The sequence below is a fragment of the Meriones unguiculatus genome, chromosome 5 (assembly GCF_030254825.1).
Source record: "Meriones unguiculatus strain TT.TT164.6M chromosome 5, Bangor_MerUng_6.1, whole genome shotgun sequence".
NCBI lineage: Eukaryota > Metazoa > Chordata > Mammalia > Rodentia > Muridae > Meriones > Meriones unguiculatus.
This window is the reverse complement of record NC_083353.1, coordinates 128,251,864-128,270,419: the sequence shown is the minus strand read 5'-3', so window position 1 is coordinate 128,270,419 and position 18,556 is coordinate 128,251,864. Positions and strand designations below refer to the sequence as shown.

Genomic DNA, 18,556 nt, shown 5'->3' with positions numbered 1-18,556 from the left:
GACCAGATAAACCTTGAATTTGTGACCTCTTTGCCTCAACCTGTTGAGGAGCTGGGATGGCTGGCCTGAGCCACACTGGTTGACTGGCACTAGCACTTTGAATCATCATCATCTCACTGTGGCCCTTTAGAGAGAGAAAACAGTGCCAATCTACCACGGTGTCACTTATAAGACAGTAACAGTGGTGTTCGTAAAAGCCACCAAAAGTTTTAGAAAGATTTTGAAACATCTCAATATTAAAGAATTAAAATTAAAGAATTTTTAGAATATTCCAAAAAATTCTGTCACTATTCAATTTCATTTCATCCATAAACCCAGATAACATATAAATATACAATTATATCTATATATGTTAGGTATCTCTATATACACTCATATACATATATAATGACAATTGCCTTGCTAACTATTTTATTATCTAGACTATTCCTGTATTTAAATGGTTTAAATCAATAAGCTTATCTCTGTTACTAAATGTTTATAATTTATATAAAAGCCACTTAAGAACATTCATTGATTTAGCCATTTATCTGTAACTATGAAATCTAAAAGAAAGTAACTGTTTCATTACTTTACTAGTATTTATTTTTATGGCATTGCTCTTAAATATTTTAATAAAATCATTGCTATTGTTTCTGTCTATTGAGCAGAAAGTAATTGAATGCTGAACAAATAGTAACTTAATTATATTATTCTCTGTAATGGACATTCACAATATAAACTGACTCTAACTTCTAAACATAAGTGCTTTGTTTCACTGACAACATAATCAGTCAATATAGTTTATCCATATAGACAATAGGATTGTGCTAAATTTTTTCAGAGTTATAATTTCTACTCATATGAGTATGTGCTGCATTATGTAGTTGATGGCATAGGAATTCAGCCACTTCTTCCTTTGGCCCATATTAAGACATTGGTTTTCATGTTAAATAAGCAGAACAACAAAGGAATAAATAAAACAAAGAAGACATGTTCAGGCATCTTCAGTTCTTCACCAAAAGCCTGGGTCATGTTTTTTTTCCTCATTTTTTAATCAGTTCTTTAAGAATTTTTCAATTAATTAATTTTTTATTCAATTTACATCCTTGTTGTAGTCCCATCCCTCCTCCCTCTCCCTTCCACCGTCACCTCTTCCTCAGAAAAGAGGAGGCCCCTTTCCCATCCACCCCAGCTCATCAAGTTGTAGCCGTAGGACTAGCATAGTAAAAATGGCCATCTATCCAAAAGCAATCTGCAAGTTCAATGCAATCCCCATCAAAATACCAACAAAGTTCTTTACAGACCTTGAAAGGACAATTCTCAACTTCATATGGAAAAACAAAAAGCCCAGAATAGCTAAAATAGTCCTATTAATAAATAGGACTATTTCATTAATAAATATTATTTATTATTTAAATAATATTATTTATTTTATTAATAAATAAAAGATCTTCTGGAGGTATCTCCATCCCTGACTTTGAGAACCGAGGATGGAGTTCACTCAGCTCCCTTCTACTCCTCCTGCCGCAGGACGATCCGTTCTCTGCCCTGGACATCCACCTGAGTGATCACTTGATGCAGGAAGGAATCCTGAAGTTTCTCCAGGATGACAAGAGGACAGTTGTTCTTGTGACTCACAAATTGCAATACCTGACACACGCTGACTGGGTGAGACTTGCTGTGTGTGTTGCGGCCATACCTTACAGGCACGAGCCCCGACACACTTCCTGAGATCAACTTCAGTCATTTAGCCACTCCGGATTTTGCTATGTCTCTGCTCCTGTGCTCTTCCATAGATCATAGCCATGAAGGACGGGAGCGTGTTAAGAGAAGGCACTTTGAAAGACATTCAGACCAAAGACGTGGGGCTCTACGAACACTGGAAGACCCTCATGAATCGACAAGATCAGGAGCTAGAAAAGGTAAGGAGAGCACAGTGCTCCGTGTAATTATGAGTCATGGCCTTAGGAATTGCTGCGCTGCTTAAGATGCGTGTTGCTCTGTTACATCCCTCACGGGAAGCCCACATGTTTGCATGTGGCTTTTGAACAGGACTCTTTGAACCTACTACATTTTACTTGTTTGTTTGTTTGTTTGCTTGTTATTGTGTGTCTGGTATGTATATACAGCATGGTGCGTGCATGTGTGTGTGTGTACTGGTGTGTACACCCATGGACACATGTAGACTGGTGGAGCACGCTGGGTATTCTCTTCTGCCATTCCCTGCTTTGTTTCCGTGGGAGAGGATCTGTCACTGAATTTGGACCTGGTTGCCGGCCACGTGCACCATCATTGTGTCTCAACGATGAAGTTATGGGGTGAATGTGGGTGCTGGGATTCAGACTCGGCCCCTCGTGTTTGTGCAGCAAGCAGTCTTCCCCATGGAGCCGTCTCCCCAGCCTATCCTGTGCTGTCCTTTGGATGAAATGCATCTGTGTTTTGGCTCTGAACCATTTGGAAGTACACAAGTTGGATGAGCTGTTACCAAGACTTGAGGCTTCCTTAGATTTTCTGATTTATATCTCATCCTTTCTCACTTGTGAGAAGATCATTTTCATGCATTGCCCACAATCATCATAGTGAAACCAAGAGCCAAGAGCCAAGGCAGCAATGCTGTGAGCTGGGGCTGAAGTCACAGGTGTGTTTGGAACAGCCCTGAGGGTGAATGAGGTGAAACAGAGAGAAAAGTACAAAACTTTTTTACCTTTTTTTAACTTTTATTAATTACACTTTATTCATTTTGTATCCCCCCCATAAGCCCCTCCCTCCTCCCCTCCCGATCCCACCCTCCCTCCCCTTTCTGCATACATGCCCCTCCCCAAGTCCACTGATAGGGGAGGTCCTCCTCTCCTTTCTGATCTTAGTCTATCAGGTTTCATCAGGAGTGGCTGCATTGTCATCTTCTGTGGCCTGGTAAGGCTGCTTCCCCCTCAGAGGGAGGTGATAAAAGAGCAGGCTAATCCACCAAGCTTTTCTTAGATACTTTTTGCTCTCATGAAAAGTCATGATGAGTAAGCACAGAAAGTTTTTCCTTGCTTTTACAGAATGGAAAATTGGGGCTAAGAGCAGTCAAATAATTTCCTCGAACTGCATAGCATGTACTGGTGGCACCGAGAGCATTAAAACTCAGGTCCACAACCAGTGTAGCTGTACCACACTGTGGCCATGTTAAATGAAGCAATAATAGAGTTGGAAACCAGATTCAGTTCAATTTGTGATTGGGACAAGAACTAGGAAACTGGATTTTAGTCTTTGAGAACTTTTGTTTTGGGATGTGGGCTAGATGTGTTCAGAATTTAGTACAGTGGCCAGGAATGAGCTTTAAAAATATGAAGCAGTTATAGCAGTTATATCAGCCATTTTTTTCAATCAGAAAGTTAAATTGTATTGTTTTAAGAAAGAAAAATAGAATCTACACTTCCATACAGAAAAGATAAAAAGCCACACATGTCTCAACGTCTCTCTGTTTTGTGACTTTTGGAAGTTCTCAAAAGTAAACCCCTCAAGGAAGGAAAACACATGTGAAAATCTATGCAGAGAATTAGAGATTACAGAATCACCGAACTCAGGATGCTAGGGGCCACATTACAGAGTGTGATGCCAGTGCCAGGGGAGCAGGCGGGAGAACTGCCGAGACAGGTAACCTTGTTCTTAGAGCTCTGAGTTCCAGGGTGAATAATGTGATGGCAGGTTCAGGAGCAGGACAATTTGTTGTTTACTTTGGAAAGAAGGATCTGGAAACAAAACACACACACACACACACACACAGAGAGAGGGAAACAGAGAGAGAGAGAGAGAGAGAGAGAGAGAGAGAGAGAGAGAGAGAACACATTTGGCTAGTGAGGCTGCTTAAGCAAGCCAGGAAGAAGGTCTTTTCAGTTGTATTTAGAGATGAGGTAATCACGTTAGATAGCACAGCTTCCTAATCAAACACAGAAAGCAGCATGTCCATCAAGCATGGGATCTGAATGAGCTAGGCCGCAGCCATGGTGAAGCCAGCTGGGAGGTGGAACGGAAACCAGGAGAAGCCAGACTGAATCCAGCACCTGCGTGGAATTCCCATCTTTTTGCCACCTAAAAAAGCAAGACACCCGCAGGGCTGTGGAGGAGGTACAATGCTCGCTTTTCAAGTACGAGGACACATGGGGAAAGCCAGGAGTGGCAGTGTGTGCTTCTAATTCCTGAGCTGGGAGGTCAAGGAGGGTCCTTCAGTGCTTACTGCTCAGCCAGTCTAACCAAACTGGTGAGCTCCAAGTTCAAGGAAAGAGCCTGTCTGAAAAAACAGAGGAGAAGCTGACAGAGGAAGCACGGAGTGACCGCTAGCCTGCATACGAATGGATGGGCATTACACACGTGCACATACACAGCCCTGGAATGTCTCGGTGGAGGGTTCTGCAGAAACAGCCTTCATTTTGATTGTTATATGGCAGAATAAAGCATCATCTATCCTCTAGCACCAATCCTGCTAGACGCTTAGCCACACTGGGAGACATTCGTGTTTATCACAGCTGAGGCAAGGGGTGGCACGTGGATGCCATGGGTAAAAGACGGAGATGCTGCTCCAGCTGCTACAGTGTGTGAGGTCACCCAGAGCAGCCGTCTGGCCCAGCCTTAGCAGTGCTGAGGAAGCCTAGCCTGTGCACACAGAGCAAATGGAACCAGTGCAGAAGGAAAGTGAGATAAAATGTCAATCAGAGCCTGGCAGGGGGCTTCAGAAAGAACTCTCAGTGTGAATAACGGGGGAAGATTGAAGGACTGTGTCAAAGATGACAATGAAAAGTACAGTGAAGAAAGCACATGGCTGATTGAAATATCACTAAAAACTCTGACTTGGGTGCCATCAACTGTTCTGGCCACCATGTAATTGCATGGATAAATGAATATCATTTGATATTCTGCTACTGTCCCTTTGGGAGGCCTGGTAAAAATATTTACTGAATAAATAAAACTGAATTTTTATTTGTTTAACCTGAACATTAACACAATTCCAAGTACTTCACCAGTAATTAGCTTACTTATGAACTCTTACTCTCAAGAACATTTGCTTTAAGTTTTGTGTGTGTGTGTGTGTGTGTTGTAGTAAATAAAAAAGTGTTGGGCTATATAATGTTTATTATTAGCCCTATAATTATTGTGGCCGTATTATCTAACCCACTATCACAAATAATAAGACACAACAGACACCTGTTAGATTTTATCTACCTTGGGTCAGGCAGATATTTCTGCTTTATCTACCTTGAGTCAGGCAGGTATTTCTGCTTACACTATCTCAAAACCTTACCATCCATCTTGCAGTCCTCATCCAACACCATCTGCCTTAACCATATTTATCTGGGCTACCTTTTACCCATAATCTTATAAAGACTTGCTTTTGTGCTTCATCTGGGCCTTTCCACAACATTTTAGGAGTCCTATCTGTTGGCCCATGTGGTTTCTTCTCCACACTAACCCATCGTGGCGCCCTCCTTCCTCCTCTCTTCTTGTCCTTTTGTTTCCCATGATTGTCCTATCCTGAAATGCTCAGGAACCTTAGCCATGCCTACCCCATTCTGCCCTGCCCCAGTATGGGCCCTTAACAAACCAATCAAGTATAATGTCTTAGGCAGGTTTACACAAGGAGAGGTTTATCTAGGCAGTAGCCAGATCTTGATGACCAGTAATTAGCATAAAAGCAAAGCATCAGGACCAACCCCCAACATATGTGTGTGGGGGGTGAAAAAGCAAAGTAAGTGTTGGGCTCTCAGGTAATATTATAGGAGCCAGCATGGAACTAAATCCACTTTCTATCTGGGTTTGTTCCCTTCTGTTCCATCATCACGAAGGAGAGAGATCATCACTCATTTGATGTTTGATCTTCACCAACACATGTTGGTTTTCAGATCATAGGCAACACTAGTGGTTGGTGTCTCTGTAAAGTCCAATCAGGATGGAAGATGTGCTAGGGATGGCTGCCACACTTTTAATGACGAATCCAAAAACAGTGGAACTCTCTAAAACGTGAGCCTTCTAAAACACATATCACATGATGTTAAAAAATGTTGACAACCAAAAGTTCATTGATTTATTGATGTAACCACAAAACTGTGTTCTGCTGTTGCTGGCATCTGCTTGTTTGTTTTTGGTTTTTAATGTACTGGGCCACACTGGGGGCCATTCATGGCTAGTGTCACTTACCATGATCCTGGACCAGGTATTTGGAACGCAGGTTAGGTTTCCTTGCAGAGGTGGGTGACTGTCCCCAGCATCAGGTTTATCCTGCCATGGAACTCAGACGATCCTGCTGTTCCAGTCTGAGGCTGAGGCAGGAAGAAGATGAAACTCTTCCTCATCCTTGGGCAGATGAGAGGCCCACGCAATGCTGAACACAGACTTTGTACTTTTTCTCCTTCTTCTGTAAATCTTTCCCCACAGTGTCCTCTGAGTGACCACATTGTCTATTTCCTTCAGAATGACCTGTTCGCTCCTGGTGCCACTGAAGTCCCTTGTGCAGTTCCCTCGGTGATATGCTGACAGAACCCACCCTGACTTACTCATTTACAGTCATAGCAAATGCATGATGGCAGTTTACCCAGCCTAGAACTACATGCAGTTTTTGTTGGTCTCTCCCTTGAGATCGGAGCTCCATAAGCAGCTCAGGCTGACCTGGAATTTCCAGTCACTCACCTACCTAAGCCTCTGAGGGGTGAGATGACAGGCATTTGTCCCCATGCCTAGACTGAATATTTTTAAAAGAAGATATTGAACGTAAGTGAACTCTATGGAAAAATGAGGGTTTGAAGCTGTTTGAAGCTGATGTACAAGCAGGAGGGGTCTCCGTGGTGGAGCTGTGTTGGAAAGCTTAAGTCCCTCATGTTGTCACTCTTTCTGGCTTCCCATTGTCCTACTTGTGTCAGGACAGAAATGTTGTCCATAAATCTTCAGCGTTATTTCCATAACCGTGCCTGCGACAGGAGCCCTGTGTGTTCAGAATGAGCAGAGATTTGAGACTGGAATAATGCCATCCAGGGTGTCATTTGTGAGTAAGTGAAACCCTTCTCCAGACTGAAGCTGCTTCAGTGCAAACATACTGTTCTCCACAGGATATGGAAGCAGACCAAACAACACTAGAGAGGAAGACGCTCCGCAGAGCCATGTATTCAAGGGAGGCCAAAGCGCAGATGGAGGATGAAGATGAAGGCAAGTGTTGTTTTGTCGATTTCTTGTCTGAGGCATTCAGATAGACTAGTGTGTTGTGAAGGGTTTGTCCCAGAAATTGACGTGTGAATGTGCCACACAGGTGTAAGTCGCTACTTTGCACAAGGCATGGAGCCAAACTAAATGAATAATACTGAACATGATAGAGTCAAGGTAAGGTTTATGTCCCCCCAATGGCATGCCTCTGTGAGGGACACACTCAGTGGGTGTCTATGTATTCACGCCATGTGCCACAGAGGGTGGAAAGACAAAAGCAGGATCTGAAAACAGAATAAATGAAAAACTCTAACATACTGGTTGTACAAGTTTACATTCCCACCAGCAATGGAGGAGGGTTCCCTTTTCTCCATAACCTCTCCAGCATGTGTTGTCACTTGAGTTTTTGATCTTGGCCATTCTGATGGGTGTAAGGTGAAATCTAAGGGTTGTTTTGATTTACATCTCCCTGATGGCTAAGGATGTTGAGCATTTCTTTAAGTGTTTCTCTGCCATTCGACATTCCTCTATCAAAAATTCTCTGTTTAGCTCTGTTCCCCATTTTTTAATTGGATTACTTGATTTGTTGCTGTTTAACTTCTTGAGTTCTTTATATATTCTGGATATTAACCCTCTGTCAGATATAGGGTTGGTGAAGATCCATTCCCAGTCTGTAGGCTGTCATTTTGTTCTTGTACAACCACTATGAAAATCAATCTGGTGCTTTCTCAGAAAATTACAAATAGGGTTACATCAAGATCCAGCTATACCACTCTTAGGCATATAGCCAAAATATCATTGAGTATACAACAAGGACATTTGCTCAGCCATGTTCATAGCAGCTTTATTTGTAATAGCCAGAATCTGGAAACAACCCAGATTATCACTCAACTGAGCAATGGATACAGAAATTGTGGTACATTTACACATGGAATACCACTCAACAATTAAAAACAAGGAAATCATGAAATTTGCAGGCAAATGGTGGGAACTAGAAAAGATCATCCTGAGTGAGGTATCCCAGAAAGAGAAAGACACACTTGGTATATACTCACTTATAAGTGGCTATCAGATACATAATATAGGATAATCATACTAAAATGAAGAAGAAGCTAAGCAAGAAGGAGGACCCTGGGTAAGATAATCAATCCTCTTTCAGAAAGGCAAATGGGTTGGACATGGGAAGAGGGAGAAAACAGAACAGGACAAGAGCCTACCACAGAGGGCATCTTAAAGGCTCTACCCTACAGGGTATCAAGGCAGATGCTGAGACTTATAGCCAAACTTTGGGCAGAATGCAGGCAACCTTAGGAAAGAAGGGGGAGAGAGAAAGACCTGGAGGAGATAGGAGCTCCACAAAGAGAGTAACAGAACCAAAAATTCTGGGCACAGGGGTCTTTTCTGAGACTGATACTCCAACCAAGGACCATTCATGGAGATAATCTAGAACCCCTGCACAGATGTAGCCCATGGCAGCTCAGTCTCCAAGTGGGTACCCTAGTAAGGGGAACAGGTACTGTCTCTGACATGAACTCAGTGGCTGACTCTTTGATCACCTCCCCTAAGGTGGAGGGCAGCATTAGGAAGGCCAGGCCACAGAGGAAGATAATGCAGCCACTACTGATGAGACCTGATAGGCTAGGGTCAGAGGGAAGGGGAGAAAGACCTTCCCAATCAGTGGACTTGGGAAGGGTCATAGGAGGCGATGAGGGAGGGAGGATGGGATCAAGAGGGGATAAGAGAGGGGGCTACAGCTGGGATACAAAGTGACTAAATTGTAATAAATAAAAAAAGAAAGTCTAATATAATGACTGGATCAGGTTGCTACTAAAATATTGATTCTTTAAACATCAATAGTCAATGAAAAATGAAAACTACAGGGAAGACAGTGCCTACATTTGATTAATTCAGTCAGTCTGCATGTGGTTTTCATCACATGTCATGAAGAATGAAGATGTTAGAGAGCCAATTCTCATTTCAGTTTGCCACATCTCATACCGTTTTTTTTGTAGAAGAAATCACCTAGCATCATTACATTGTCTTGACATGGGTCACCAAGAAAGTTTTAAGATAAATCATTTAAATGCAGAGTAAGCGCAATCCATATGCTTCATTGTCTATGTAGTTTATATTTACTGTTTTTTCTACTTGCCAACTAAGAAATAGAGAACATTGTAATGTGTAGGTAAAATGCATCAAATTGTGCCATCTACACATTTCAGATGTTTCAATGAATGTTCATGAAGAAAAAAATATCAACGAATGAAAGATGAATTTTTTTCACTTTATTTCTTAACTTTGAGGATGTTTGTTCTGTAAGAAGAGACAGGCTTCTGGAAATCTAAACTAATTATTTACAATGTGTTTTAAATGTAGAGTCATACTCAAAAGGCCCACTTGTTGCAATGGAAAACTGATCACAGCAGAAACTGACTCTGCCCTGGGCTTGCTGGGTTAATCCTACTTAGGTGAAAAATAACAGTTTTTACTCTCTCTCTCTCTCTCTCTCTCTCTCTCTCTCTCTCTGTGTGTGTGTGTGTGTGCGTGTGTGTGATCTGGCTGGCAGAGTGGGAGTTAATGTGACTTAGTTGTGGATACAGGGCAGAAGGGAGAAAGAAAATGTTTTTTTCCCCTTAAGGGCGTTAAGCAGCACTCCTGCCTACGGTTGACCAGTTCATTACATGGACAGATTAGGTAGCAAGAGAGTGAACACACGTTGTTTTCAGCTGGCAGCCATGGCTAACTGACCATTCATCTGGCATAGACTTGGAGGGTGCACACTGTAGGAACAGCTTGCTGTCTTTAAGCCTCTACCATTTTCATTATGCACATTTCCGTTCCTGGACTTAAGGTACTTAGGAGACAGAGAACATGGTCCTTCTAACCAAAGCCCTCATAACCAAAGAGAAGCTCATCCAAGGCTCAGTCCCCTACGTCACCCAGTTGAGGTCCACCCTGGGCCCCTTTGGTCTGACCATTTAGCTGACAAAAGGCATATTGTCCACACTTCCAATCCATAGGCTGTAGCGGTTACAGTAGTGGAGGACACACAGCTTACGTAGAGTATAAACTGCCTCTGGAGAAAGGGCAGACAGGGGACCCCACCCTCACTGGACCATGCAAATAACCACATCATGCTGAAAAGAAAACCGAAAGCTTTCCTATTATAGCTGTGGAGGCTATGCCTAGAATAATTGGTCTTGGAAGTTCTAAGGGGCTTAAACACTTGGGAGGACCACCCTGCCCATTGTCTCACGTGGTCTCCAGCTTTGCACTCTGGAATGTTCCATCTTGACATCTCTCCTCCATGACCACATCTAAAGAAGGACAGAAAAGTAATGGATTGGTGCTTTTAGGGTAGGCACAGATTCCACAGCTGCTTTTCTCCTGGTGCAGATTTCTAAATTCAGAAATCCTCAGATTTCTGATGTTTGCAAGCCAGGAGCATGTTTTTATTGGCAGCACAATTCCATTACTAACTCAAGTGTCTGTTCTGTGTGTTCAATCTAGGAATCAGCAGTCTGGTCTATATATGGATTTTATATTTGTTAATTAATTCATTCATTCATACTTCACCTCTTCTTCCTTTCTTCTTTCCTTCCTTTTTCTTGCTTTCTTTGGACAGGATCCCTTGTAGCCTAGGCTAGCCTTGAATTCACCATGTAGCCTATAGCTGGGGCTGGCCTTGAACTGCTGATCCTCCCACTTCTGCCTCCCAAGTGTTGCAATTACAAGAGCATGTCACCACGTCTGACAATTTTCGATCCATTTTTTTAAATATTTGAATTATGCATTGATTAAAGTATTGAAAACTTTTAAGGCTAATATTCTTGCTTCTCTAAAATTAAATGAGGTTACCTGTATCCTGGTTGAACATAGGAATTATTTGTGGTGCTCACCTGAAGCTTACATAAGGTTTGTTATGTGTATGAATATGCAGAGGAAGAGGAGGAGGAAGATGAGGATGATAACATGTCGACTGTAATGAGGCTTAGGACCAAGATGCCCTGGAAAACCTGTTGGTGGTACCTGACTTCAGGAGGTTTTTTCTTGCTCTTCCTCATGATCTTCTCCAAGCTTCTGAAGCACTCGGTGATTGTGGGCATAGACTACTGGCTGGCTACATGGACATCTGAGTACAGTATAAACCACACTGGAAAAGCTGACCAGGTACAACGCACCAGTCAGCTTACAGCCAAAGGGATTTGGTGCAAGTTCATGTTAGAAATTAGGGCAAGGCCAAAAACTGGGGAACTGTCAACTTTGAATGTTTGATTACATTATTTTTATTTATTACATATTTAAACATTACATTTTACGTGACTGTGGTACAGGTGTGTACACATGAGTGCAGAGCACATGGAAGCCAGAACAGGCAGTTGTGAACCACCCAGCATGGGTTCTGGGAACTAAATACGGGTACTCCGGAAGAGCCACAAGCATTCTTGATTACTGAGCCATTTCTTCAGCCCTGTTTGTAGAATTCTTCTCATAAGAAGCATTTAGATGTAATGTTTAGATACAGATTCAAGGAGTTCAACATATCTGGCTTATATGTAATACATGTTATTATTATGTAATAATGTTAAACACATATAAAGGAAATTTTGCTCTTCTGATCTTTTCCATCCTGGATCAGTATGCTGAGATGTCATTAGGCGATAAAGGATTAGAAGATGAGCTTGATCATGTAACAAACCAAGAGTCTTTCCCCAGCCTGAAAGACAAATCAATTCTGCAGTTCTTAGGCCAGACTTTGAGAGTAAAAGAAAGGCAGGTGGGAGTTGCTTGTTCTGTGGGACTGAGCTGCTGGGGCTGCCGTGACTTCACCAGACTTCAGCTCCCTGACGGCAAGCCAGATGAGAGGCCACCAATCTGCATGGCTCAGCACTTCATCTTCTAGCTGGGAAAGGGCCACATGATTGTTTCTTGTCACCTTCCTGTGCTGGTTCTTCCTAGACGTTCTACGTGGCTGGGTTCAGCATCCTCTGTGGAGCTGGCATTTTCCTTTGCCTTGTCACCTCTCTCACTGTAGAATGGATGGGTCTCACCGCCGCCAAGAACCTTCACCACAACCTCCTTAATAAGATAATTCTTGGGCCAATAAGGTAAAAAAAAAAAAAGGAGCTATTTCTTGTTCTATGCATGTTGTAATAAAAACATGCATTTTAAAACTGGAATGAAATGTTTAAAGAAAAAATGTAGCCATTGATCACACGGATATGGAAACCTCTTTTTCTGGACTCTAGATGATGCAGGCAGCCCACGTGACTGTTCTCTTTGCTGTGTCCCCGCTTAGGTTCTTTGATACTACCCCCCTGGGGCTGATTCTCAATCGCTTTTCTGCTGATACTAATATCATCGACCAGGTGAGTATCTGAGTCCCCTCTCAGTTCTAAGGCAAATTCCTCAGTGCAAACAGAGCTCTTCACACAGCGCCAGATGACTCTTAATGTTAGAGAATCACTAAAATTTAAATTGAGGCCCATTTGCCCTCATATCAAAATGAAAAAAAAAAAGGATTTCTAGGATAAAGTCTCTGTGTGTTTATGTGTGTCGTATGTATGTGCTTGTGTGAGTGTATACACAAATAAGTGCTCATGCCCACACATGAGTAAGTGAGTGTGTGTGTGTTAGCCCGAGTTTGATATTAGGCATCTTCAATTGTTCTCCATCTAATTTTTATAACTTAATATTTTTAATTTTTAAATTGTGTGTATGGGTTTGTGCATATGAGAGTCAGCCTCTGTCGCCAAAACGCCATCTCCAGGCTCACTTAGCGACATTCAAAAACTGAAGAGAATAACCATTACAGAACATGCCCAGTGTTAGACTCTGGACTCCGTGTGTTCACCCATGAGCACCCATTCCAACTCACACATGTGCACACGCACACTGGTCAGTGCACATAGAAACTAACACAAGATAAATGTGGAATTCAAAATCTGTGAGAATCATTCATTTTAAACTAAAAGATGTATGGATGCTATCAACAAAATATGAAACAAGTGCCTGTAGAATAAAGATGGCCATAAAAAGCCATAACATGGTGAAATAAAATATAGCTGGGTGGTTTTAGAGCCATGAACTGCAAAATGTCTTTGAAGTAAGACAGAACTTAGAAAAAAAATAAGAAAAAGACAAGCAAATAACTATAAAAAAATTTAAACTTTGAGGTGAAAGCACCAAAGATGAGTTTAAATTATAAAAGAAAGAAATAAACACTATAATATATAAAAAACATCTAATTTCAATAAAAAGGTAAATAATCCAATTAAAGATATTCGAAGGACATACACAACTACTGAAAATAAAAGTCAGTGTTTTCCAGTAGAGAAGATGAGTTTTAAATAGTGTATCTATACATTAAAAGGACTATTTGAAAACACTGACATGGAAATAAATACTTGTAGTCCATCATAGTAAAGCGAAACAGGGATGAAAAAGACTTCTAGTATAACCACTTATCTGAAGTATCCAGCGCAAGCAGGTGGACGGCATGTCAACAATATGTCGATGGATACGGCTGTTAAACTGTGGGAGCATGTGCAGCTGTGTGCAGCAAACATGCTTCTGGACCGCTTTCGTGGCGTCCCATCTTACTTGACTCTAGTATAACAATGAGTGTTGTTGTTACATTGTCATGGAGACCTGCACAAGGGAAACACGTTGTTCTTCGAATGCTGTCTTCCACAGCACATCCCTCCAACGCTGGAGTCCCTGACGCGCTCCACTCTGCTCTGCTTGTCTGCTATCGGGATGATCTCCTACGCCACACCCGTGTTCCTCGTTGCCCTTGTGCCCCTCGGTGTCGCCTTTTACTTCATCCAGAAATACTTCCGAGTCGCCTCTAAGTAAGTAAACTGTTCTCCTCCTTTACAAAAGCCTGTATATTTGACTTAGTGAGGACCCTTTTTATTTTGCTCTAGTACTTGTTTTTCAAACTAAGGTGGAGAATTGAGTGGAGAATGCAACTGGCTTGGCTAAAGCTTCATTTGCGATGTGAGTTCTAATGTCGTCCTTTCTATAACTGACTGTCCTTTATCACTCTTGACACGTTAACATGCGGTTTGGTTTGTCAACAATTTGTCTATTGGGTTGTAATGCATAGATGTGCCAGCTCTTTTGTTCCTTGGTTCCTTTTCTGAATATAACATTGGCAGGAAGCTCACAAGATCAAACAAAGTTCTGAGGAGTGAGCAGTTTAGAGCCAGTATATCCCACAGCAGGAAAAAAGGCTTAAATCACCACGTTTTCCCAATGACATAGCAGAAGATGACAAATGAAGAGAGAAACCATCTGTGACTGTACTGTTGCAGAATCTTGAGTGTTTGGGAGGCACACCACCACTTTAAAAGACTGGAGACTGGGCTCACAGAATTTTCCACGTGCCTGATAATCCAGTCAAATAAATCAAAGCTCATCATTAATTTCAGATTTTCTGTTAGTATAGGACATATCATTCCCTGAGAAGTTGAGTGATTAATGATCAGTACAGTGTCAGCATTTGTAAACTTGAAAATTTACATTGGTGCTTTTCCGAAGAATACAATGAGCTTTATTATTGTGGTGACTCTATTTCAGCACTCAGTAAACGCTTGCTTTGTCACTGTTAAGTAAGCCATGTGGTGGATGATAAAATCCCATTCTCAATGAAACCTGTCTCTTGTTAAGATAAAGCCATATAGAAAGTAATCTTAGCACTCGGATTAAGCTAGAATAAACGGCAAATGTGTCTGTTTAAAACACTGAACATACTTCGCATGACAGGAGCACAGAGAAAATGACATTACATCAGGGAAGAGAAAAGGGAAGGGCTCTAGTGAGGTCCTCTGGCACACCAAACTCCACATCATTTCCTGCTATTTCTCCCCCTGGGCTGTGATTTAAAGAGTACTTCACATATTGGAGATGCACATTATATTTGAATGGGTTTTTCTTCCTCGGAATCCATTCATCCAAACTTCCTTTCTCTTGTTCATTTTTTTTTTTCATAGCAAATTCAGACCAGAAGGCAGGAGACAACGGTCAGATTCACACTTCCATATCCTCTGGTGTTTGTGCCAACATTATTTGCTACAAGGCATAGAGGTTCTGACTCACTTGGTGACCACTAACTGATTTGTAATCAGCCCTTTCCTCTCAATGCTTACACCAAACTTTTATATCTTGTTCAACAGCAAGCTCGTTTGAACCTATTTTTGCTATTACTGAGATAAGCTGGGTGGTGAGAGTTAGGCAAAGATTTCCAACCCAGTAAAAATGTGAGCTGTGAGCTTTTCTCCTGAAATATAGTCTGATTCATTTGTCCACATGAGTAGTGACTATAACAGAGAACATAGTCTTTACAAATGATACATAAAGAACGTTTTTTTTTTTTTATACTAGTGAATGACAGAAAGGGCACAAAACAGAATTTTTAAAAAGAGTTATAACATGACAACCATTTTTTAAGGAATTGAAAAGAGATTTAGATGATTCATGGCTGCAGCAATCCATGTTGATAATCCTGTGGCTAGTCCTGTGTTCACTCTGGTAGAATTTACTGTGACAATGGCCACTCTCAGCTGCTCCATCGTAGTATCGAATTCTCCAGTCCAATTACCTAAGATATTGCTCGACAATTGTTTAGACAGATTTGCAGCACAGGAAAAATTCTCATGTTGTATGCTAGTGACACAAAGTCCAGCATACTTTCATTGACAGCCAGGTTGAGTGATTTGCCAAAGGTTATCATTTTGCTCCTGCAAGAGGTCAAAAGGAATGGGTGGGCATGGGAGTGTTAGCAGGCCTTCTGGTGTTGGTCTCCTTGGTTTGCCTGTGGTATATATGCAAGTTTAGAGTCTCACAACAGTGTGATGCAGCCATGATCATTCAGGCCTTTACAGCCATTGAAGCAGGACATTCTCCCCAAGCATGGTTGGATACCATAAAAAGCTAAAATGATACGCTCAGGATGCGAGGCTAAGCACTGCACTCAGGGTCAGCCGCTTTTGACCCAGAGAAGAGTATGTCTGATTGCATGCGGGTTGATGCCCCAGGTCCCGCCTCTGAGAAAAAGGTATCGGACGGGTCTGATGCTCTTTGGGTGGATGACACCTAAATGAACATCGGTACAAAGTCCCAATTTATTTCTAATATCAGAGATCAGACCTCTACTCTTGCCTGATGCGTCTAAAACAAAAAGGGGGAACTGTAGAGAGCTGCGGAATGCTATGCCTTAAAGATGGAGCTGGTTTCCACCTTCCGCCTTCCCGATGGTGAGTGCTCTCTGTCATGAACAACTCCACATTTGGCTAAGGCTGAGGATCTGGCTTGCTTCCATGTATGTGGACCTATCTGCACTGCCCCCGTGGCATGCTGGGGTTTGCTACCCAGAGGCTATTTAAGCTGTGGGCTGGCTTTCCCCGGGGTCCGAGGATTGTTCAATGTTTCTGAATAAACTGCATTGAAAAAAAAAAAAAAAGAAAAAAAAAAAAGAAGTCAAATTATCACTATTTGCAGATGATATGATAGTATACGTGAGTGACCCCCTCCCCCCCAAAAAAAAGAGATTTAGGAGACATTCTAGCCTATCTGTTCCCATGTAAGTGTGTGTGTGTGTGTGTGAGGGGGGTGCCATTCCAGTCTGCCCTTTCTCATGTAACAGTCAGGGAGACACCACTTCAGTCTAACCCATTCTTATCTGAAAGTCAGGAGGGGCAACCTAATGACATGAAGTCTTACAGGCACACCGATCTTGCTCACGAAGCTGAACAGACCGTTTTTTTGATCTCAAGGAGGACTAAAGTGGGGAGCTAAGAGCAGGCAGTAACGTGACCTCTTGGACGCCTAAGTCACAGGTCTAATGAGTGTTTAGCTGCGCGCTTCCTTCTACAATTCACGCAGATGGGATTGTGCCATCACCTTCTGGACTCACAACTGACAGTTCTGTAAACAAAGAGGATCCTTCCTGACGTCTTCTTCAGCCCTGACCTCAATGTAGCAGCCATCTGTTCCTGGTGTCCGCTGTGCCAATAGCCACCTGCTTGTGTTTAAAGAGGAAGCTGCATACGTCTCTTCACGGCACTAGGTGTCTTTGCCTGTGTTCTCCTCCCCACACCTGCCATCTGTGAAGTGAGCTACATGTATCTCAGGAACTCAAAAGAAGGGCTTTGCATTTGTCTGCGGGATTCTGCAGCCAATCACGAATGGCCCCAGTGGTTGGTGCCATGTAACAGCCAGATGTGGCTGTGCATGCCTGTAATCACAGTACTTGGGAGGTGGAGACAGAAGGCTCAGGGAGGAAGGTTACAAAGAGTGACAAAGGGAGTTCAAGGCCAGCTTGGGTTACCTGAGACACTGTCTCAAAAGCCAACACCTCTCCCCAAATAATAACAATAACAAGACCGCGCCCTTCACAGGATTATTTTCACCTGTTCATCTTTCTAAGTCAATATCATTTCATTATTGCATTTATGTTTATATTTTGTATTTGTAAACTCTTTACTGCAACACTCAATTAAAAATCTTCAACAGTTTACTCTCTGAAGATCAAGGAAAGGATGGGTGTGTAAGGGGTACAGGTCACACTTCATTTAAGGTGTCTATAAAACTTCAAGTCTTTTGTCACAGCTAAAATACACTGCTGTAGGGACACAGAAAGAGCAAGTAAATCATACTTTCATGGAAAACATTTCAATAAAGGTTTTAAGCATGAGGACTAGGGGGAAAAAGGTAAGCAGCGGAGTCCAGATGAATGGATGCCATGAGCAAACACTGGGGTCTGAGAACCTTGTGGGTTCAGTAGTGGCCTCAGAACCTGGGGGCAGGTGATCATGCCATTGTCTTTGTTCTAGGGATCTCCAGGAACTTGATGACAGCACCCAGCTTCCCCTGCTTTGTCACTTCTCAGAAACTGCCGAAGGGCTCACCACTATCCGGGCCTTTAGGTGAGTAACACATCTTCAGACTACTGCGAGGGGCAAGTCCATCCACAGGGTCCCTCAACAAATGATAGCTAGCTGCTGCTCCCTTTGGGGGCAAAATACAAAATGGGAATAAGAAATAACATTGTTGATTGGAGTTATTCTTCTGAAACTTAAGAGTAAAGAATGAATTGACACAGTGAAAAGGCATTAGCTGTGTGGCTTCAGTAAGGTTTTCTAATTCCAAAGCCTCTGTGTCCTCACCTGAAAAATAATGAGTCTTGTTTATTGCAGCCATCAAACTAATTGATATAATACATATCAGGAATGAACCACAGTGACTGCTGAAGATCCCAATAAACAACTTAAAATAAATGTATAGATGGTGATGAAAATAAAGATGGTAAAAAAAACAATACCATAATGCAAGAGTCATTTTAGAAATTAATCCAGTCAGGTGTGGAGGAGCATACCCACAATCCTAGCACTTGGTGATG

At 42.1% G+C, this 18,556-nt stretch overlaps 1 protein-coding gene across 7 annotated transcripts in view; it reads left to right on the top strand.

Moving 5' to 3' along the window:
• The window catches only part of Abcc9 (ATP binding cassette subfamily C member 9), a 111,120-nt gene that overhangs the window by 61,503 nt on the left and 31,061 nt on the right, over positions 1-18,556 (top strand). For all 7 annotated transcript variants that reach the window (XM_060384427.1, XM_060384429.1, XM_060384424.1 and 4 more), the window contains 8 exons: positions 1,513-1,650; positions 1,779-1,904; positions 7,062-7,158; positions 11,093-11,322; positions 12,112-12,260; positions 12,452-12,521; positions 13,849-14,006; positions 17,991-18,083. In XM_060384427.1, coding sequence (XP_060240410.1) covers positions 1,513-1,650; positions 1,779-1,904; positions 7,062-7,158; positions 11,093-11,322; positions 12,112-12,260; positions 12,452-12,521; positions 13,849-14,006; positions 17,991-18,083 — 1,061 coding nt within the window. The remainder of the gene's footprint in view (positions 1-1,512; positions 1,651-1,778; positions 1,905-7,061; positions 7,159-11,092; positions 11,323-12,111; positions 12,261-12,451; positions 12,522-13,848; positions 14,007-17,990; positions 18,084-18,556) is intronic.